Source organism: Lygodium microphyllum, chromosome 25 (genome assembly GCF_053477565.2).
Source record: "Lygodium microphyllum isolate KBCC chromosome 25, Lygodium_microphyllum_v1.1.10, whole genome shotgun sequence".
Taxonomy (NCBI): domain Eukaryota; kingdom Viridiplantae; phylum Streptophyta; class Polypodiopsida; order Schizaeales; family Lygodiaceae; genus Lygodium; species Lygodium microphyllum.
This window is the reverse complement of record NC_141159.1, coordinates 5,750,072-5,773,004: the sequence shown is the minus strand read 5'-3', so window position 1 is coordinate 5,773,004 and position 22,933 is coordinate 5,750,072. Positions and strand designations below refer to the sequence as shown.

The 22,933-nt window shown below is 45.8% G+C and overlaps 1 protein-coding gene across 6 annotated transcripts in view; it reads left to right on the top strand.

The window, feature by feature from the left end:
* The window catches only part of LOC148013868 (uncharacterized), a 273,317-nt gene that overhangs the window by 200,412 nt on the left and 49,972 nt on the right, over positions 1-22,933 (top strand). For 5 of the 6 annotated variants that reach the window (XR_015688595.1, XM_087666324.1, XM_087666323.1 and 2 more), the window contains exon 15: positions 1,375-1,593. The exons of the other annotated variant lie outside the window; for it this stretch is intronic. Coding sequence is in view for 4 of the 5 variants with exons in the window: in XM_087666324.1 (XP_087522450.1) it covers positions 1,375-1,593 (219 nt within the window). In the remaining variant the exon portion in view is untranslated. The remainder of the gene's footprint in view (positions 1-1,374; positions 1,594-22,933) is intronic. 6 annotated transcript variants of the gene reach the window in all.

Genomic DNA, 22,933 nt, shown 5'->3' with positions numbered 1-22,933 from the left:
ATCTCGAGTTGGTTGTCAAGACCCTAATTTTGAGGATGCATCCTGAGTTGGTTATCAAGGCCCTAATATTTGCCGTAAATTAGGGTTTACAGTAGAGATTGACTGAAATATCTTTCTCTGATGGCTCTAACTGTTGGAAAATGTTGAGGTAACTTGAGAGATGGCTGGGGGGTTAGAGAGAATGCTGTAGAGTGGGAAATTCCAAAGTTTTTTCGTAAGAAACACTAAAAAATTGTTGCTACCCTACTCAAACAGTAATGGAAGCTTTCACCTACAGCTTAGGACTACCATAAAGCTTGTTGCCCCCTCCTATATGGTGTCATTTGCACCAAAATGACCTTGGTTTGCTGTCACCTGCTCTTGGAGGGCCCCAAACTGCTGTCACATGCTGTAGGACTAATCCTTGGTGGTTGGAAATCACATTAGCAGCCTTTCCTTGCTCTCTAATAGCCTCCTTCTCTCTCACAATGCAAGAACCCCTAAAAACGTTTTTTCCACTTGCATGGGTAAGTTTTGCCAAGTGGCACCCTTCTAATCTCATTTTTCAGCATTACCCAGCTTACTAAATTAATTTTCAAAATATTAATTCTGAAAATTAATTTAATAGTGATTCAAGCGCTCGAAAAATTAATTTCACCAATCAATAATTAAATTGGCTAGGCCAATTTGTCTTTCAAGTATCCTTGAGTAGTCATTAGCCCTTTGACCGACATTAATTAATTAATTAGTGCTTAGTCTCTAATGTCGCCACTGATATTAGTGGCCAATAAATTGGTTTAGGCCAAAATTTTACACTGACTAGCACCTAGTACCTGTCAGACATAGGGTCTCATGTCAATGGTTAGGCATGGAATAGGGGAGGTAGGACAAATATCATTTGGCAAACCATAGTATCAAATGATGGCCTCCTAACTTGATTTTGATGGAGAGATAGCAAGGAATATGTCCGCTACATTCTAGAGAGCCTAAACTTTGATGAGGATCTCAGATTGCATGTCTTAGAGCTTTGTTGCTCTAAAATCTTTCACAAAACATACACAATGCGAAATGTGAAATCCTGAAACTAGCAAAACAGGGCCATGAAATTTGAGGTAAATTTTTTCAATTTTAGAAAAAAATTTCCTACGGCATGTTTTGGATTAATCAACTGTCTATCTCTCATTTCTTCACGAACCTTCACAACTTACCTCTTGTTCAAATCATTTTTTGAAATGATAAGTTTAGCTTTTCTTGTAAATTAAAATTTAAAGTTCGTCATTATTTAATTACTTATTGTCAATTCGTATGTGTAGCCTCTATGTGGACTTACATAGTATCAGTCAAGATTGCACTTTTTTGACACCTATCCTAATCTTTTTGCGAACTTATTTACAGGCCTTGCGCTCATTTATCAATTGTTATTCTTCTGAGGTATCAAACAAGGAAATCCATACTGCTGCAACAGATATCATTGCAGTACTAGTTGAGAAATTGGGACACTCTCATGTGCGAACAAGAGAAGCTACCACACAAACTCTGTTGTTTATTGCCACAATCAAAGAAATAGGTTTAAATGTTGTTGCTCCTATTTTGCTGAAGCCTCCAAAAACACAGGTAAGGGCCAAGAGCTAATGGAAGAATGAATTATCCTACACACTTAAGAAATGAAACAGTAACTGGTGCAGAATGAAGTATATACTTTGAATCAGTAGCACCGGTTGACATCTCTATTAAAGATTAACATGCATCTGCCTTTTTCAAATAGTATATGCTTGTATCTTATCCTCATAGTAAAAATTGAGCTCCAGACTACTAGAATGCCAGCAGGTTGGGTTAGCCCAGAAAAATCCATATAGGGCTCTCTCCATACCTTTGCCTTAAAGTTCTACTTTCCCCTTGATGCTATCTATGGGGTGCCCATACTAGGTGTTCATCTTCAACAAGTTCTTGCTCTCTTGAGATCTACTGATTCTGATTGGGCAAAAAATGCCAATATAAGATGATCTACTGGATGATTCTGTATCTGTTGGTTCTGGCCTGATCTATTGGTCTATAGCCAGCAGCAGCCCATAGTTACAAGTACTTACATAGGGGTTCATTATTTGTGACAACAATGGAGCCTGGTCTTCCTTTTAAGGACAAATAGCATCCAATATCATCCCATTCAAGAGCAGATTCAGCAGGTAATGAGCATCCTTGAGAATGTTCCTATTCAAGACAATGTCCTCATCTCCACAGAGGCATTACCTTAAAGCATCCTTGCTCAAGCTACTTTCTAGAGTTGGGTTCAACCCCCTACCACTTCAGCATTTGAGAAGCAGCACTTTTTCCCCAACCCTCATTGTGTAGTAGCACACACCCTTTTCAGGTTCATTTGAAAACTTGTCCACATTTTGTTCAGGTTCATTTTGCTGGATTTTAACAACATTCAAGTGAATAAGCAAAAGGGAATGTAGTTTGTAGTTCAGGTTCATTTTGCTTGATTGCCAAGCATGGGGTGCATTTGGGGCTTTATCTTTAAATTGAGACATGTGGGAGTCCAGACTCCTATACATCTCTTCTAACCACAACAAAACATGTTTTGGATTTAGTGATTGTAGCATGATCATTATGTATTAGATTTTGACCATGACCAACCCAAGAGTGGGCTAAAACTGTTGATACTCACATTATAGAGGAAGAAGTAGAGTATGTTTTATTACTCCTTCCTTCTAAAAGACATCCAGAATATGCTTTGCCACAGAGGAGCTAGAGTATATTTTGGTGCACCATCCTCATAACAAGACCTGTGGATGAGATGGCTTGCTGAATGGAATTTTCACTGCCTATGGGAGAATGCAAAGTTATCCATCACAATCTCTTCAAAGAAATAGAGACAAGTAGTTAGATATTTTGTTGATTAGAAGTTGGGTTTCCTCTAATTGTTCAAAAGTGCATGCACCCCCAGAATTGAAGCACTGAAAGCCAAATTATCTTTAGGGGGTGGTTGTATAAAATCCTTAGCAAGGTCTTGGGTTGCAAAAAACACTTCCACAATCAAATTTTATCCATGATAGTATGAGGTTTTCCAAAGAACAAAATCTCTACATAACTACCCTACTGAAATAGATTGAAACCAAGGCACAATACAAGCTTTGTAAATTAAAAAATGGAAAAAGAAAGAGCACACCTCTTAGTTATCCGGACACAAGAGTCTTGTACAAGGGCTGCGTAAAAAGTCAAGTAGGTAGTCGGAAATTCCAAATTGTATGGATACAAGTGGAAGGTGCTCAATCAGCACCAATACATGACCAACAAAGTGGCCGATATACAATGAAGGGGAAGGAAGATCAGATGTAAGATAGAAAATAGTCTTCTTCATTGGCAGCTGGATCTTGTTCAGCATGCTGGTTTTCTCCCTAAGCAGGATTTAGTCCCTTGGCATATGGCAATCTCTTCTGCTGCACTGCTGTGACTCTTGTATTTCTCATGTGATTAATAATATGATTGCCTACAAAAAAAAAAAAAGACAGGGAGAGAGAGAGTAGTTAAGAGATGTGGATTGAGAAATGTGCAAATAGGAGAGAGAGAGAGAGAGATGGTAGGTCACGGGAGTGGGCTACGCCATGGTAATACACGACTTCAGGCCTCCTGGTGGCATGTCCTTAATGCTGACTCTCGATTTTCCAGTCCCTCTTCCTCTCTGTTACTGCACTTGGTCGGCTCTTGGAAAGTGGTGCTTCAAAAGGCCGGTTGGCATCCAATGGGGGACCGCTTGTAGACTAACTCCTTTCAGCTGGAATTGTTGGCAGTATCGAGATTACTTTCATGGGAAGACAAACATCAGCTCAGACCGAGATTTAACCGCATGGCCCGTTTAGGTGTGACTTCGATTGCGGATGCTACCCTTGCCACTCGCAATGTCCTTGCATCGTTTCGGACTGCTAGGAGACTTTTCAGGATCCCGCGCGGATACCGTGGTTTGTGGGAACAGCTTTTGTCGGAGCTTCAGGGTAGGCAACCCTTTCCTGCCCTGGCTGTGGATCGTCCTTGGCAGGACTAGGACCTTGCAGGCCGGTTGAGTCTGGAAAAGGCCTCTACTAATCAGGTGTATCATCTTCTCATTCAAGATCACCAATGGCTGGGTGTGAAAGCTAATACTGTTTGGGGACTGCGGAAATCATAGTCATGGTGGCAGGCAACGCTGATGGAGGGCTGGCTGAATAAGGCACCTTTCAAATGCAAGGTCTTTCTTTGGCGGGTAATGATTGGTGGTCTTCCTCTTGCCTCGGCCCTTTCCAAGCATAGAATCTTGAATGGCAATTGTTTCTTCTATACCACTACTGCGGAATCGGTCCAACATCGTTTTCTTTCTTGCCCGCTCGCCAAGAATATCTGGTCACTCTTCTCGCAAATCTGGCGCGCAGTGGTGGGGTCCTCACTAACTCCTTTCGATTGGGTTTTTGTGCGCCCAAAGTATCCCACACCGCCATAGTTACATATGAAGGTCTTATTTCACTTTTTCAGATACTGGGGATGCTGGCACATTTGGACCATGCACAATGCTTTTCTCTTTGATTCGGCCTCTAATGTACCGAGACATATTGCCAGGCTTAAAGGGCTCTTGCATTGGCAGCTAGATCTCATCCGGCACTCCGACTTGCTCCCTCAGGAGGATTTGCTTCCGTGGCATATGGCAATTGCCTCTGGGTCGTTGCCATGATTGGTGTAACCCTTTTTAGTGCATTAGTACGGGGATTTCCCACACGTTGGCCTAGGGCCCTAGTGTCTCTTGTAATCATGTAATCATGTAATCTTGTACCTTTTTTTCGTAATTAATACAATTACCTTTTACGAAAAAAAAAAAGATGGTAGGTCACGGAAGCTCGTCGTCGGACCTGTGCAGGGTTTGTCTGGTGCTCTGCCGTTGATTTCTCCCGCCCCGTCACGTCGTCAGTTCGTTCGCGTGCCCCGTCATGTCCGTTCGCCTGTTCGTCTGTTCGCGCACCCCGTCAATTCGCGTGTTCGCCCGCTTGCCCTATCACGTCTGTTCGCCCCGTCACGTCGCCTGTTCGTCCGTCCGCCTTTCCCGTGTTCATCCGTCTGTCTGGTTCCTTGAGAGCACCTCCCTACCCTGCCTGCGACCTGACCCTGCGACCTAACCCTGAGACCTGACCGTGCGCAGGAGTGACCTGACTGGGTTGAAGTATGTGCAAAAAAAGGCAATAGGGTTGTTGCTGGCATGGAGAATACCGTGCCTACTACCTCACAAGATTCCATGCGTACCTATATGCACAGGAAGGAAATGTTGTCTTTCGAGCGATCTGCTCTTGCTATGGTTTTCTCTTCCCCCTGTTCTCAGCCCACCAAGAGAATGTATTCGGATCGTCCAAAGGGTCCACTTGCTGAGCTGGATTTTGATACCAGAGGCAATGTCATTACCCCGTGGGTCGTCGTTATCCCCGTTCCATCCCCAAGCCAGCGGATATGCCATCTACCTCCAAATCTAGTCCTTAGAACTCTTTTGCTGTGTTGGTGGATTTCTTGGATGAGGGAGTCCTGGACATTCTCGCAGAAAAAGTCAAATCGAGGCAAGCTGTGCCTCGTACCTGATTTTGTTTTGAATACACATGAAAATGGCCACGTGGAATGTGTGAGGAATTTGTTCTCGCCACAAGCAACATGCCATGTGGACTGTATTGCATGAGAATCAGTGGGATGTCCTGTGTGCTGTTGAGCATAAGAGTCACGGGGAAGCCGGAAAAGTTGTGGATTGCCATGGCTTTCGTTTGTTCTATGCAGGGACACAAGCCATGCATTATTCGGGTATGCTCATGATAATACATGACAAATATGAGCCTGTTCTTATTAAAAATGATGTGCATGGCCGCTTTTTGGTGATTGAAATTTTATTCGAAGGGGAGATCTTATGTTTGCTTGGTCTCTATGCTCCGAATGATCCTTTATCTTGTCGGGAGCTTTGGTAGACTTTGCAGACCTCCTTGTCACTTGGCAGACGGGGCTTCTTGATGGGGGATTTCAATATGTGTGTTGATTCTTCCCAGTCCACATCGGAGCATTCGGTAATGGATGCGTCGGAAAGTCGTATGTGGCATGAGTTGGCTCTTACTGTTCTTAAGCAAGATCTTTGGTCTTGGCTACACCCGTCTTCTACAGGATTTACTTTCCATTGTGCCCAGTATGCAACAACATGGTCGCGGTTGGACCGCATATACATCATGCAAAATGATGATTTTCTTCCTGAGATGCTCGAAATGAAAGTGTTGCAGCAATGTGCCTTGTCGGACCATTTCCCTCTGCAGCTTGAGCTGCTTACACAACCCATTGCACCTTTCAAGCAATTTCTGGAGAGACTCCCTTTGCGTTTCAACTCGTCTTACTTGAAGCATGCAATCTTTCAGGGCTATATGCAGCAATTGATTGATAGATTCTTATTGGACTTCTCCTCTCAGGGCACTGCTTCATTTGAAAGATTGCTCTCTAATGTGCAGCGGGTTGCTCGTTAGTATGGGATCCATTATGCCTCTCTTTGTCGGCCGCGTCGACAAGCAGCAGAGGACCTGCTGGCTTTGGTTCGTTCTCTGCTGGTGGACACTCCGGATGATGCATTTCTGCTAGCACTGGTAATGCGGCTGGCTGATCTTATTAAAGAATTTCAGTTGAAATCGTATCAGCAGGCCAAATTGCAACATCTGACGGAGACTTTGCAAGATAGTGCGTGTCAGACTCATAAGTTCTTTCGAGCCCTCCATGCCTCTTCCGCTCGGGAGAATATGACCAGACTCGAGGATGCAGAAGGCCACCTGATCCTTGATCCGCAGACTATTGTGCATATGTGTAGGAATTATTTCCGCGACCTTCTTGGTTCCACTTCTCCACCTGTAGCCCAAACTACTCAGGCCCGTTCGGTTTTTTATGACCTGGTCCGCAATCAAGTTCCGCAGGACATGCAAGCTACTATGGAGTCAGATATTTGTGAGGCAGAGGTTATGGACGTTTTGTTATACTTGCCCAAGGATAAAATTCCGGGTTTGGATGGTCTCACCAATGAGTTCTTTGAGGCTTTTGCTACCCAACTGGTGAAACCATTGAAGGCTTTGTTTCAGCAGGTGTGGGAAACGGGGATCATGCCTTCCTCATGGAAAGAAGGACTTATTAAACTGCTTCCAAAGGTTCCTTCGCCGTCTACGTTGAAACATTGGCGTCCAATTTCTTTGATGGGTTCTATGTATAAAATCTTTTCCAAAGTAATGGCGAATCGGCTCCATAAGCATCTCCCTGCCATTGTGCACCCTCTCCAGTATGGTTTCATTAAGGGCCGAAACATTCTACATAATGTATTAAACGCGCAACTGGCGATTGATTATGCAAGGCATTCTAATCAGGAGGTCGTATTGATTCAATTGGACTTGGAAAAGGCTTTTGACTATCTGGAATGGTCTTTCGTTGCTGAACTTATGTCTACTATGGGCTTTGGTGCTCGGATGTCTCGTCTAATCTACACCATCAATGCTGCGGCGTCTTCGAGAGTCATGCTGAATGGAGGTGTTACTGAGCCATTTGTCCTTGCCCGCTCTGTCAGACAGGGGTGCCCTTTGAGCCCTCTCTTCTTTGCCCTTGCGACTCATCCAGTTCTTTCGATGTTATCTCATATGGCAGCTTCTACTCAGTTGGCTGGATTGTCGCTTCCTTCTGGGCAGCACTTCATTAGTCAATCCTTGGCTGATGACAGCTTTATGATTTTGCGTGCGGACAAGGATAACCTTCGAAAAGCATTGGATGTTTAGGCTCTCTTTGGTCAGGCGTCCGGCCTTCGGATCAATGCGTTCAAATCAGCCATTCTCAGCTGCACGGAGTGGGATTTGCAGTCCTTGGACTGGCAGGGTATGGTTGTTCCTCGTGGCTCCATTGTCAGGCATCTTGGGTACCCTTTGGGTGTTGATGTTCCCCAAAAGCAGCTTCTACAGTGGATTTCTCAGAAAATGGCGGCTAAGTTTCTGTATTGGAAGTCTCAGGCCTGGCTTTTCCATGTTCGCCTCAAAGTAGCCCAGACAATTATGTTGCCAATGCTCACATATTTCTTGCCATTGCTGCCCTGGACTACTACGACTCTGAATGCTCTTACTCAGTCTATTCGTTTCATGCTATGGAAGAAGGATTCATTGCATGCAGGCATTTCCTGGATTTCTTGGTCGCATGCGTACACCCCCAAACACATGGGTGAAGGGGCTATTTTAGATGCCCAAACTCACATGTTGGCACTCTGTTGGTCTCTTTTCCGCGCCATGTGGTCGGATCATCATCCGTGGGTCGTTATAGCCCGTTATTTCCTTGAGGATCATGGGCTTCTGCATGGTAATACCCAAATCCGGAGTTCTTGGTGGCATGTTCTTAATGCTGATTCGCGGTTCTCCTGTTCTTCTTCGTCGCTGCTTACTCATTTGGTATGTTCGTGGAGATTGGTCCTCCAGAAGGCTCAGTGGCATCCAGCAGAGGATCGCGCAGCTACTAATTCTTTTCAATTGGAATTGTTGGCAGTCTCGCGATTACTTTCATGGGAAGGTAAACACGAGCTTAGACCACAATTCAACCGGATGGCACGTTTGGGCTTATTTTCAGTCGCGGATGCCACCCTTGCCAGTCGCAATGTGCTAATATCGTTTCGTACAGCTAGGAGGCTTTTTAGGATCCCTCGTGGATATAGGCATTTATGGGAACATCTTTTGATGGTGCTCCAGAGCAGACAACCCTTTCCTGCCCTTGCTTCGGATCATCCCTGGTAGGATTGGGACTTTGAAGGCCGGCTGAATTTAAACAAAGCTTCTGCTAACCAGGTGTATCATCTTCTGATTAAAGATCATCAACGACTGGTTACTAAAGCGAATACTCTATGGGGATTGCGTAAATCCTGGTCATGGTGGAGGGCAACTATGATGGAGGGTTGGTTGAACAAGACACTCTTCAAATATAAGGTCTTTCTTTGGAGAGTGATGATTGGTGGTCTTCCTCTTGCTTCAGCTCTTTCCAAGCGACGAATCTCCAATGGCAACTGTTTCTTTTGCACCACTTCTGTGGAATCCGCCCGGCACCGATTTATTTCTTGCCCCATCGCTAAGAAGTCTGGTTATTCTTGTCAGCCGTTTGGCGAGCGGTGGTTGGTTGCACACTATGCCCCTTTGATTGGGTTTTTGGGCAGCCCAAATACCCCACTCCGGCACAGCCACATATGAAACTCATGTATCACTTTCTTCGATATTGGGGCTGTTGGCATAACTGGACCATTCGGAATGCTTTCCTTTGTGATTCCGCCTATAATGTTCAGCGGCATATTGCTAGGCTTAAGGGCTTCTTGTATTGGCAGCTAGATCTTCTCTAGCATTCTGACATGCTCTCTAGGGAGGACTTACGTCCCTGGCATATGGCAATTTCCTCCACGTCTTTGCCATGACTTTGCAACTCGTAGTACTGGAACCTCTTCACATGATGGCGTAGCGTCATCGTGTATCTTGTAATCAAGTAATCTTGTATTTTTTTCGTAATTAATACAATTGCCTTTTACGAAAAAAAAAAAAAAGAGATGGCGAACGTGCATTCCTGTCTGTGGACGTGCTCCCCCTGACCAGCAGTCGTGTGTTCCTGCCTCGTGCGCTGCTTCACACCTTCTGTCAGACCAGTGCAGGGTCTGTTCTTCCCTGCTCGAGCCCTGCCCTTGCTCACATGTGAACATCCACTCAACCTATCCTGCAACTGGTTTCCCTGGCCCTGACCAGAGCAGGGTCTTGTTTTGTCCTGCCTGTCCCATCGATTTGTCTCCTGTTCCTGTCTTCCAGACGCCTGTCTTCTGCCTGCACAAGTGCGTTCAGTCCCAGCTTCTGATAATCAGTGTCGACCTAATCTGACATCCCTGCTCTGCGCCTGACAGCGAGGGTGCGATGATCTGCTCTAATCCGGGTAAGACAAACTGTGAGTGAGAGATTGTAAAAGGCCTGTTTAAACTGAACAGCAGAGTATAGATTGGGGCTGTGGTGCTGAGATACAATGGCCTACTGAAAGAGATAGGTTCAGTTCTGTTTTGTGAAAGACAACCAGAGTTGGATTAATCTGTGTGATCAGCATAAACCTCAGAAATGACAAATTTGCAGGAATCTAATGGTATTGACATGGCCTTTCTAGACCAGCATATTGGAAATGGGGAAGATAAAGACTTGGCAGAATCAGATAGCGATTCGTCAGCTGAAGATTCTGGGAAGGTACTGGAAGGGGACAAGATGGGTAAACATCGCAAGATGTCGGTCGAAGAACGGGACTTGTGTGCCCTGAATTTGCCTCTGGAAAAGGCTCAGGCCTTGTGCTCTCAGACTAATGAGTCTTTTCAGTTTATGCTGGCCTTTGCCAATCATCTAATGTCAGAATATGCTCAAGCTAATGAGGGTAAAGTGACTTCTTTACCTCAAGGGGAACATGTGGTTGCTGTTATGGGTGTTGATCTGGTTCTCCAGCAGATTGCGGCCTTCCATAAGAGGGCTGCCATCTTTTACTTTACGGGAAGGACCCCATGGATCACCAGCATCTGTGCATGGTTGCTATCCATGCTTGCCAAGGTGGAGATGTGTCAGGATGATATTTTAAGGCAAGGCCATGCATCCCTTGTGGAAGAGATCTATGCTGGCCTGAGGGGTTCTTTTGAGGTCCTCTTCTGCTCCCAAGAAGTGTGTGCTCATATTATGCAACATATCCTGTTGTCTGTGGATGGTTAGCTAGTCCATATGGTTCCTTGAAGGCCTATGGCCAAATTTCAGGAGATACTGAGGCAGGCATGCCCAATTTTGGTTGAGGTGGTTGATTTTCCTGCCTATCTTTGGCGACTTCTTCCCTTCGTTTTGGGATCTCTTGGTGAGGTGTTGGTGGAGCCTCGATTGGCCTCCCGTAACAAGAATAGGGCATGCATGCTTTGGGATACAGGGAAACCTCGCTCGACTAAAGTTCATTTTCAGGTTCGGGGGTTGCAAACTTTGGTCTATGAGCTCAAATAGGGCACATTTGTTGGACATTGTTTCAGGTGTGGACAATTGGGACATTTCATTTCAGAATGTGATAGAAGCCAAGAGGTAATGCAACCATCTTTGGATCGTGATTTGGATATGCATGACCATATTCCCCAGCAGATGGCTCAGTAACCTGAGGCCGCTTCTGAACAGATTGTCTAGTAGGGACAAGTTGATGGAAAGAAGGTTGCTTCTCAAGCTGGAAATCAGCGTGCATCGCCCTCGGTGGGTCAGAACTTGTCTCCTCAGGATAACTCCTGGGTTATGGTGGTTGCAGTAATACTAGACAAGAGCCTTGGTTTTCTCATGTTCACCCAACTCCCGAGACTATTACTCAAACGTTTCAACGCCGAGGTAGGGGGTTCTATATGAAATCTCAATGTGCAGTTGGTGTTAATGAGAAAAGGGTCTCTGATACTTCTTTGCACTTTGATTTGCGAGGGAGGATGGTGCCTCCTTGGGATGTTTTATGTGTCCAACAACAATAGTTTCCTTCTCGTACTTCGATGGCTAGTTTGCAAAGGGCAGATTTGGTTGATGTGATTCGAAGCGAGATGGAAAGATTTTAGGTAGCCAAAGTTGTTGATGTTAAAGGCAAAGGGAAGGTGGGAATTGAGTAGTTTTCTTTTCCGTAATCCATCATGAGGATTGCGTAATGGAACATTAAAGGTATCTCTTTGGGCAATAAGCAGTATTAGTTGTGGAAAGTTGTGTTAGTTGGCAATTGGGATGTTCTTTGTGTTGTGGAGCATAAACAACATGTTTTGGCAGGATCATCTTATGTATATAAGGATTATTGTGTTTTCTTTAGTGGGTGTGTTCCACATAAATCTAGAATAATGTTAGCTGTCAGATCTTCATTGCAACCATCTTTGATTTCTTAGGATCATCGAGGCAAATTCATGATTTTGGAAATTGTTTATGAGGGAGAAGTTTTATGGATGGTGGGTGTATATGCTCCTTCTACTGCTTGTGATACTCGTCAGCTTTGGGATGACTTGCATTGCCTTGCCATGGCCTGTCAAGGCTTTGCAATGGGTGATTTCAATGCCTTTGTATATCTCTAGATCAGACGACTTCTCAACACTCGGTTATGGATGGTCCTGAGCGACGGGCTTGGGATGCTTTTGCAGTTGAGTCTTTGAAACAGGGCATGTGGTCTTGGTGCATCCCTCACACTCAGGATATACTTATCGTTCTCTTTAGCATCCAAACACATGGGCTAGACCGGATAGGACTTATGTTTGTCAAAGTGATTCTTTTCTCCCTGCAGTCATTGATATGTGGATAGAGCAAAAGTATGTCTTGATAACTATCCTTTGATCTTTGAAATGACACATCGACTTGTTCATGCCTATAAGTCTCTCCTGGCCCACTTGCCTCTTCATTTCAATCAATCCTTTGTCCTGCAAAATCAGTTTCTAGAATGTATTCAGCTAATAATTGATTCCTTTCGTTCTAGGGTTTTGTCAGAAGGAACGGAAGCATGGCTTGTGTTTAGGGATAATGCGTATATGTTATTCCGACAGTATGGTATTCAGCATGCTTCCATTTTACGTGCTGAATTGCTGCATGCACAATCTTTGTTGGTCCATTTGTTGTCTTTATGTCAGTTGGGGGATACCACTGATGACTTGCTTACATGCATTGAATGCTTGAAAGGTTGAGTTCAATCTTTACAGGAACAAGAATATGCTGAATACAAATTGCTGTCTAGAGTAGAAGCTTTGCACGATAACAATGTCAGATGGGAGAGGATCGAGGTGCAGCTGAAGTGCAGTAGACAGTGTGAGAGTGAGAGACAGAGTTGAGCACGATACCCAATGCAATAGTACTGAATAGAGTGTTGGCTGAAAGTACAAATGATAACCCTTATACCTTAGGGTTATAAGGGGCTGTTCACACCCGAACACAGTAAGTGCCTGTAAGTGTGCACCACAAGCACATATAAAATAGTACACATAATCTGGGGGAAAAAACCTCTCCTACCGAGAGTAAAAAGTGCCCCAGTGTCCTAGTGATCACCCGCACACTCCCATATGAGCGTAGGCGTAAGTAAGGCATGTGAGATACCCAACAAACCCCCCTGGAGTGAAGAGTGATCAAGTGTACAAGGATCATCCGCCACCAAAGGGCGTCAAATTCAAAGCATCGCGAAATGCTTCAAATTTGTCTCGTGGAAGAGCTTTGGTGAAGATGTCTGCCACATTGCTGGTGGTAGGACAGTAGACAAGGCTGATATCACCTGCATGTAGCCTCTCTCTGACAAAGTGGTAGTGAATCTCTATGTGTTTCGTGCGAGCATGAAACACAGGGTTCCGTGCCACTGCAATGGCACTCTGACTGTCAGTATATAAAGGAGTAGGCTCCGTAACAGATACATCCAAATCAGCAAGTAAGCGTCTAAGCCATACGCACTCAACTGCAGTAGTGAAGGCTGCCTTGTACTCAGCTTCACATGACGACGTGGCAACAGTGGATTGTTTCTTGCTAAGCCAAGAAATGCATGACGAGCCAAGAAAGAAACAATTGCCACTAGTAGAGTGACGAGTATCAAAATCACCAGCCCAATCAGAGTCACTGTAAGCATGTAACTGCAGTGGTCCCCCCTTGGCATAAAGCAATCCAAGAGCTCTAGTACCCTGCAAGTAACGAAACACACGCTTCACAGCTTGCCAATGCGACATACGAGGCTGATGCATGTACCTGCTCAAAACTGAAACGGCAAACTGTATGTCTGGCCGAGTGTGGCATAGATAGATGAGACATCCCACTGCTGGAGCATAAGTATGGATATCAAACAAATCACTGTCATCATGTAATGACAGTTTGAGCCCAGGTTCCATGGGTGTACAAACTGGCTTGCAATCCTGTAAGCCAAACTTCTCAAGAAGTTGCCCAATGTACCTTGACTGACATAATCCAATGCCTCTAGCATCATGTACAAACTGGATGCCCAAGTAATAGTGCAAAATACCCAAGTCAGACATGTCAAAAGTTTGCTGTAAATTATTTTTGAATGCTGAAATCTGATCAGCACGTGTTCCAGTGAGCAAAAGGTCGTCTACATATAGACACAAAATCAGCATGGATCCCCCCTCTTTATGTACATAAAGGGTAGACTCAGATGGGCTGTTTACAAACCCCTGACTAAGCAAGAAAGCATCTATCTTTGCGTACCAAGCTCGTGGAGCTTGTTTCAAACCATATAGAGCTTTTTTCAGCTTGCATACTAAATTTTCTGAGCTTTCAACTGCAAAACCAATGGGCTGCTGTACATACACTTCTTCCTGAAGTTCCCCATGTAAGAATGCAGTCTTTATATCCAGCTGATGCACTTTCCAACCAAAATGTGCAGCCAAGGCAATCATAGACCGAATGGTCGTCATACGGGAGTAGGAGCAAAGGTCTCCTCATAGTCAATGCCCTTTTTCTGTGCGTAGCCTTTAGCTACCAGCCGTGCCTTGTACTTATCTATGGATCCATCTGCATTCCTTTTTAATTTGTAGACCCATTTCGTACCAATGGCACGCTTGCCAACTGGCAAAGACACCAAATCCCAAGTATGATTCTTATGAATAGAATCCAACTCAGCTTGCATGGCTGCCATCCAATGCACACTATGTCGTGCATCCTCAAAACATTCAGGCTCCTCATTATCATGAGTACATGCTGCCATAACAAACTCCATGGAATGTGCTGAATCATGCAGTTGAGTTTGCCTTCGAGTACGACCAGCCAAGGGTGTTTCCAAATGACTATCTCTCATAGTCTGCGTGTACCATCTAGGCACCTGTCTTGCTTCCTGACTGTGTACAAGTTCCTGCTGAATTTCAGTTTCAGCAATGTGCTGATTTACTGCATGTTCCATAGGAGCAGCTGGCTGAACATTAGGTTCATTTGCTGAAGTACCAGCTGAATCACCAAATGTGATGGGCAGCAGCCCTTCAAAGACATCACGGGCAGCCTGATATGTATCAAAACCAGCCAAGGATAATTCTGATTTTTCATCAAATACAACATCCCTGCTGACAAAAACCTTCTTGGTCACGGGATCATAGAGTCTGTAGCCTTTGCTTTCGCTGCTATATCCCATAAAGATGCATTTTACAGCCTTGTTGTCCAACTTCTTTCGAAGTACCTGTGGAATATGGGCATATGCAAGACACCCAAAAGTACGGAAGTGGCCAACAGAAGGTTTGCGGCTGTGCCAAGCCTCAAAAGGTGTGACGGTTTTCAAGGCCTTGGTAGGGCATCTGTTCAAAATGTGGCAAGCGCACATGACGGCTTCCATCCAAAAACTATGAGGCAAACTCTTTGCCTTCAGCATACATCTGGCCATCTCCATGAGTGACCGATTTTTCCTCTCTGCTACCCCATTCTGCTGTGGAGTATATGCAGTAGTGTACTGATGGATAATGCCCTTCTGCTGCAAATAAGAATTCAGCATAGAGGACATGTATTCCCCCCCTCGGTCCGAACGGAGAGTCTTAATCTTGCAACCAGACTGAGTTTCCACAAGTGCACTGAAAGCCAAAAATGCATCATACACTTCTGACTTCTTTTTCAAGCAGTAGACCCAGCCAAACGTGTAAAGTCATCAATAAATGTTACAAAATAGTAACAACCACCCAATGACTGTGTCTGCATGGGCCCACAAACATCCGAATGCACAAGCTGCAATCTGGCTGTTGCTCTAAAAGCAACATCACGGGGAAAAGAGAAACGATGCATTTTCCCCAAAATGCAACCCTCGCATAAATGCTCAGGAGGTCTCTCCAAGAGAGGTAATCCATCCAACATCTGAGTACGCTGTAATAGCATCAAGCTGCCATAGTTTACATGCCCCAAACGAGCATGCCATAACTCTGCCTCTAACATAGCAGGAGTAAGAGTGGATGTCAAATATGCAGACTGATTTACCGAAAGAGCATCCAACTCATATAACCCATGACACAGAGAACCTGTCAAGACCAATGTCATGTGTTCCTTGTCACGGACCATGCAACGGTCATCATCAAAGGTGACCTGCAAACCACAACGTGCCATAGAAGAAATGGAAAGCAGATTCTTCTTAATGCCAGGCACATACAAAGCATCCTGTAGGCGGAGAATAGAGCCATCAATGGCTGTAAGCTGAATCTCCCCAATACCACGAACAGGGTATGATGCATTATTAGCACACTGAACAGACTTCCCAACGGGAGGTGCACCAAGAGAAGCAAACAAATCTCTACGAGATGTGATATGCCGTGAAGCACCACTGTCAAAGAACCAAGTGTCAGCATCCTCTATAGAGCTAAATGCTCTATCAGCCCAAGAGACATCATAACTGCAAGTGTAAAAACAATAGTCCCTGTCTGCAACAAAGGACGCGGACTCACTAGCAGTGGAAGGAGCTGCAGAAACAGACATCCCTGACTCCTTCTTCTTCTCTTTGGCGATGCGCTTCCTGCACTCAGTGATGTAGTGGCCAGGCTTCTTGCAGTAATGGCATTTTCCTTTCTTGGCTTGCGTGCCCCCCTGTTTCTAACTTGTCTGTGAAGTGTTACTACTACCAGAACTCTGCGAAGCATTTTTCCCTTGGCTGTTTTTACCTTTCTGCCTTGACATAAAAGCCTGCTCAGAGGCTATACCATCCACACCACTGTTCCGTATAGTTTGTTCCTCCTCTAGAAGCAAACTGACAAGCTGAATGAAAGTGATGGGCTCTTTCGAAATCCTCATAGTGAGGTTCAAGGCAGTATGAAAAGCCAAGTAAGAGGGAGCCAGTGAATTCAATGTCGTAGAAATCAGCTGCGCATCTGAGTAGTACTCATCCACATTCATGAGTTGCTCCCGCAAGTCCTGAATTTTGTTGAGATGATCCTGCATAGAATCACCCTCATTCATCTTTAGAGTCTCTAGCTCTTTCTTCAAGAAAGAGATGCGAGTCTCATTCTTTCCTGCAAACATCTGCTCCAATATCAACCAAGCTTCTTGTGAAGAAGCTGCTGAACGAATATGAGGAATGATAGAACGCTGAACTGCCAATGCAATCAGCGACATAGCCTGTGCATCCCGTGTATCCCAAGTTTTCTGAGCTGCAGTTCTTGGGGGAAGTGGCTGAGCGGGCTGAGGTGGAGGGGGCTGAGGTTGCCCTCTTGCACGTCCTCCTGGAGGAGGAGTAGCGGGAGCCACAACTCCCGGTCGTGCTTCCTCTCCACTGACATAATCCCACAAATTTTTTGCCACTAATACATTCTTCATCATAAAAGACCAAAGGGAACAATTGTTCCCATCCAATCGGTCTTCCTTGGACACATAGGTGAATACATCTCCTCCCTGATTTGCCATTATTTCCCAAAAGGCAATAGAGCAATGTCAATGCAGTACGGGCTGGAAATCTGCAAATTTCCAGAAATTGCAGCAAACACAAGTCTGCAATTAATGTGCAAAGGGTACTCTGTCACAAAAACTGTCACTGATGCACGCTTCCCAAGGTGCAATTAGTGCTCAGCAGCACTAAAACATCAAAAGCCCCAAAATTTTCTGCCCAAAATTTCTGTCACAAATGTCTGTTACAAAAGCCCCAAAATGTGCATTCAATGTGTCACAGACAGACACAGCACGTTTCCCAATGCTGAAAACTGAACCTGCTGTTCAGCACGTTTCCCAATGCTGAACCTGAACCTGTTGCACGAACTCCTGTGTAACAGAAAAGTGCAGAATGTTACCTCTGCGTGTTGACGACGGGCACGATTCCCGAGGTAATGACTGCTGGGTACAGTCGGGCTGACGCACAGGTACAGGCGTGCAGGATGGCGTGTCAGGACACAGGCGGCACGTCAGGGCACCAGTGGCGGGACAGGGCGTCAGATGGCGGGCAGACGGGAGCAGCTCGTCTGGCGGGACAGGGCGTCAGATGGCGAAGTGGGCAGGACGTTGACTGGCGGGCCAACGTAGAAGGCAGCGACGTGGACAGCGCAGGCGACGGGCTGCTGACGTGGAGTTCTAAAAACGGCGACAGGCGGGCTGTTGTCAGACTTGCGGGCTGACGAGGACTGCACTGTTGGACAGCGCGCTGGCATACGTCAGCGCCTGCAGCTGAATGTCAGACGTGGACCTGGTGCTGCTCGCGAGCTGCTGACGGACGACTACGACTGTTGACGGGCAGGACTGAGCTGCAAGTGACGTGGCTGCTGACGAAGGTACAGGCTGAACGTGCTGTACCAGACAGGTACTGACAAGCTGTCAGTGCTGACGCAAGTCCTCGGGAACCGAACAGAGCTGCTGACCAGCTCTGATACCAAATGTCAGATGGGAGAGGATCGAGGTGCAGCTGAAGTGCAGTAGACAGTGTGAGAGTGAGAGACAGAGTTGAGCACGATACCCAATGCAATAGTACTGAATAGAGTGTTGGCTGAAAGTACAAATGATAACCCTTATACCTTAGGGTTATAAGGGGCTGTTCACACCCGAACACAGTAAGTGCCTGTAAGTGTGCACCACAAGCACATATAAAATAGTACACATAATCTGGGGGAAAAAACCTCTCCTACCGAGAGTAAAAAGTGCCCCAGTGTCCTAGTGATCACCCGCACACTCCCATATGAGCGTAGGCGTAAGTAAGGCATGTGAGATACCCAACAAACAATTGTCAATCTCACCAATTCTTTGCTCGATTACATTAGAAATATGCTTGGGAAAATATTGTGCATCTAAAGAATGAGCAAGGTGTTATGGTGACAGAACCCTGCATCCATCATTCAAATGTGTGTAGATTTTTATAAATCACTGTTGGGCCCTCTAGAGATTGTCTGATGCTATACACTCCTGCTCGTAGATACATTTGTGATCTGGTTAGTAATCAGGTTCAGCCAGAATGGGTAGCCTTAATGCAGACGGATATTTCAAAGGATGAAGTGGAAGAGGTATTGTCCCGTTTGCCTAAAAGAAAAAGCCATGGTTGGGATGGGTTTCCTAATGAGTTGTTTTCAACCAATGTTGAGAAACGATTCGTTGACTCGCCTATGTTAGCAAGTTTGGAATTCCGGTGCCATGCCTTCAAACTAGGAGATTGCAGTTATTCGATTATTGCCCAAGGTTCCCTCTCCTACTTCTTTGAAACAATGGAGACTCATTTCTGTTATGGGCTCTTTATACAAAATCTTTTCAAAAATCATTGCCAATAGATTGCAGAAAGTATTTCCACATTTGGTTCATCCACACCAATACGGTTTCATTAAGGGTCGGAATATAATGCATAACATTTTGAATGTTCAACTGGGGATTGACTTTGTAAAAGCTTCAGGCCAGCAGGTGGTCATGCTTCAGCTTGGTATTGAAAAGGAATTTGATCATGTAAGCTGGTCTTATTTGAGGCAGCTAATGTTTACCATGGGTTTTGGGCCACGTATGGTTTCTCTGGTGGATACTATTGGTTAGGGGGCACTGGCCCGTATCCTATCTTGCTCTCTTCGACAAGGCTGCCCTCTCGGTCCTTTGTTGTTTGCATTAGTTACTCACCCGATGCTTTCTTTGTTGGATAAGTTGGCCAATCAAGGTGAGTTAGTTGGTTTGTCTCTTGTGAGTGGGGCCCGACTTGTGGGTCAATCTTTGGCAGATGATTCCTTTATGTTTCTTAAGGATGATTGCTCGAATGTTAATCAGACAATGGTTGCGTGGAAACTTTTTGCTATGGCATCGGGACTTCATATTAATGCTCAAAAATCCACTCTGCTCTCTTGTTCGGAAAATGATTTGCAGGCTTTGGGTTGGAATGGTATTGTGATTCCTAAGGGCAATATAACTAGACACTTGGGTTATCCTATTGGGGTGGAGGTAGCTTCTCGTGCCTTGTTGGATTGGATGGCATCTCCTATTCATGATCGGTTTATGTACTGGAAGTCACAAGACTAACCTCTCCATGTGAGACTTAAAGTTGTGCAATGCATTATGATCAGCATGATTTCGTTTTTCTTGCCATTGCTTCCTTGGACTAAGAAGTCTCTATTGGATTTGGTTTAACCTATCCGATTCATGTTATGGAAAAATAAAGGAAATCGCCTGGGTCAGGTGTGGATTTCATGCAAGACGTGACTACTCATTAAAGATGGGGGGAGCAACTCTCTTGGATGTTAATTTTCATATGGTTGCTTTGAGGTTAGTTTTTCTGTAGAATCTTTGTGTATAGACTCATCCCTAGACAAATATAGCAAATTTTTTTTATAGAAAAGGACTGGCATTTCTCATGGTAGCACGGTTTTTTTTTTTCCAGATAAAATGTGGCTGATTATATAACTTCGGAATAAACCCTGAATACAAGAAAGTGCTCATGCTCAACAGACTAGCTGGAGCTGATGTAGAGTCATAGATATATCAGATGTACAAGCCTCTCACAGTGGTCTAGGGGGGATTGGGGCAAGAAACCATGGAGGGGGGGTGTATCGCCATTTGGGGCTGCCTGCCTGCATCACGAAAAATAGGTCCTGGCCGCTTCAAGTGCGCATGAAATGACAACTGAGCTCCTGAGGAACCCTAGACTCGCACCCTGCACCTGATCCCATCGGCTGTGGAGGGAGTGGATGATGGAGGTCCACAGCTCTACTAAGGTCGCTTGTATTGAAAGTCTCTCCACCAAAAGCCTCTTAACATTGCGCCTTCGAGATATGCCATCTGGTAAGACTCCCTATGATCTTCCATACCTCAAAGCGGTCTGCTGTGGGCTCCAATACCTAGTGGATAGGTAGAGCCTCCAAACCAATCACTGTGTACGACCTTGCCTCGATAATGAATAGTGTTCTACATCTCGGCCTCATACAAAAGGTGAGGGCCGTGGCTGACTGCTTGCCAACAGAAAGCTCCCCATGAAATACATTTAAGGCTAGGTGCTATATGGCGAAGGATGCGGCATGCTCCTCTTCACACAAGCTATGCCGCCTCACACGACCAAAGGCAGTGCTTTGGGGTTTCCACAGGCTGCTGTGTGCAGTGCTTACAACCTCCCTCTTGCATCTGGGCAAGCCAACTTCCCACCGCCAAGCCTCCATGTGCCACCAGCCATAAGAAATACGATACCCTCCTCGGCCTCCAGCTATCCCATAAGTGGCTCCGTGATGCTGTGCTCCGCCTAGTGCCTGCTACATGATGGCGCGCAATCCATGCCCTCGTGTATTAATATGTGTTTGCCAATCCTGGCAGTGTACTCTAGGAACCTCGGTGGCTTCTTGGCAACTGTAGTGGCCAGCCATAGCCACTCTCCGGGATCCCACTCCGGCTCATCAAGTGGCCTGCCCTCCCAGATCTAAAGACGCCACTCCCCAAGCACCTCCCAGAAGACAAAAGGGTCTAGCCGCCATGTCTTCCCTTGAAGGCGAATCACCCGGATCCTCCTTCGTGAAAGAACAGCTATTCCCTCATCTTGCTGCCCTCTGTCAATAGCGAGACGTCCCCCCTCCTGCATGGTGAAGGAGGTACCAGGTGGAGCGCCGCCCACTCTACTTGCCACCTATAGGGGGATACTTGTTGGTGAAAACCTAGCGGTCCATATCTCCCTAGGCTCCATCAGCTCTCGTATCAGGGGAGCAAGTCACTCCTGAGGTATTGTTGCGTCTATCTCCTTTCTCCTTAAATCCACTCCTCTCTGGCAGCCTGGTACTGGCTGCAGCACCTCCTCATCCACCATCCTGTATACCTCCCACCATGTCCTGATGGTACGAGCCGAGTTGGTCTTCCAACTAGCCCACCGGATGTGGGGGCGCTCGCCAATCTGTGTCCCTTTCTGATCTCTGACTTGGGGGTTCCAGATCACCGGTTGATGGTCTATCTCCTCCTCGTAGCCTAGGGAGCTTTGGATCAGGGCCTTACGGAAGCCCTTCCACACATGGAGCAAGTTTCCTAGGAAGGGGGATCTGGGAGGCGTGATCTGGACTGTCGTGAAGATCCATCTCAGGGATGGCCTCCACTCGTTGCTAAGCATCGGTCTACAATCCTGAAGACCCTCCTACAATAAGACCTTCCAGATCTGCCTTCCTGGTGTGAGGTTGCGGACTACTGGATTGTCCAAGAGGGCCATACTCTGATACTGTGGGCCTATGATCCCAAGACCTCTCTCTGACCAATTTCCTGCTAGTGAGAGGCGAGCAATACTCCAGTAGGTTAGCTTCCTTCCAATAGAGTGGAGGACTGGAAGAAACTGCTGGGCGGGAGTGATGTCGAGTCCCACCTGGAACTCTAGGTTACAGATGGTCTACCCTGTGCTCACCTATCTAAATCCAAGGTGGACGCCACACTCTGTGCTAGAGTCCAGGTTTGTGAGGAAACCAACCGACTTTTGCCATTTGATTTTCGTTCTCGCTGTAGTACACAACACCTGAAGAGCTTGCCTCAGTCTTTCCAGCATCAACTCATCATCCTCTATGTAGAGTGTTATATCATCTACATACTCTGAGTCTAACAGCTCAGTATCCTCTCTCACTGGAAGTCGGAGGCCGCATAACCTGCTCACACGTGACTTGAGGAAGTGAGAATCCAATATCCAATTTGATCCATAGAACCCTCCGTGCCTCTATCGTCCCGTGGTCTTGTACACAGGTGGTGATACTCGGGCCAATAGAGGTGTATATGCCTCCACTCCTGCCGTGGGCACCAATGGTGTGCTCCCAGTAGGCGTGTGAGCTGCTCGGGAGTACCTTTCCTACCAGCTGGGCCTTGGCGGGAGTGAGCTTGTGCTCTTGTAGAAATAAGATGTCAATCTGTTCGACAAGGCAAGCTACAACTCCTATTGAACAATCAACTTCCCTGAACCACGTGCCCCACTATAGTGGAGATTGTTCACATTCCAAGATGCAAGGTGTAAACTCATAGGGAGACTTGTGATTGATCTCAGAGTGGAAGCTACTGATAAAGAAGAGGAACTATGAGGCATG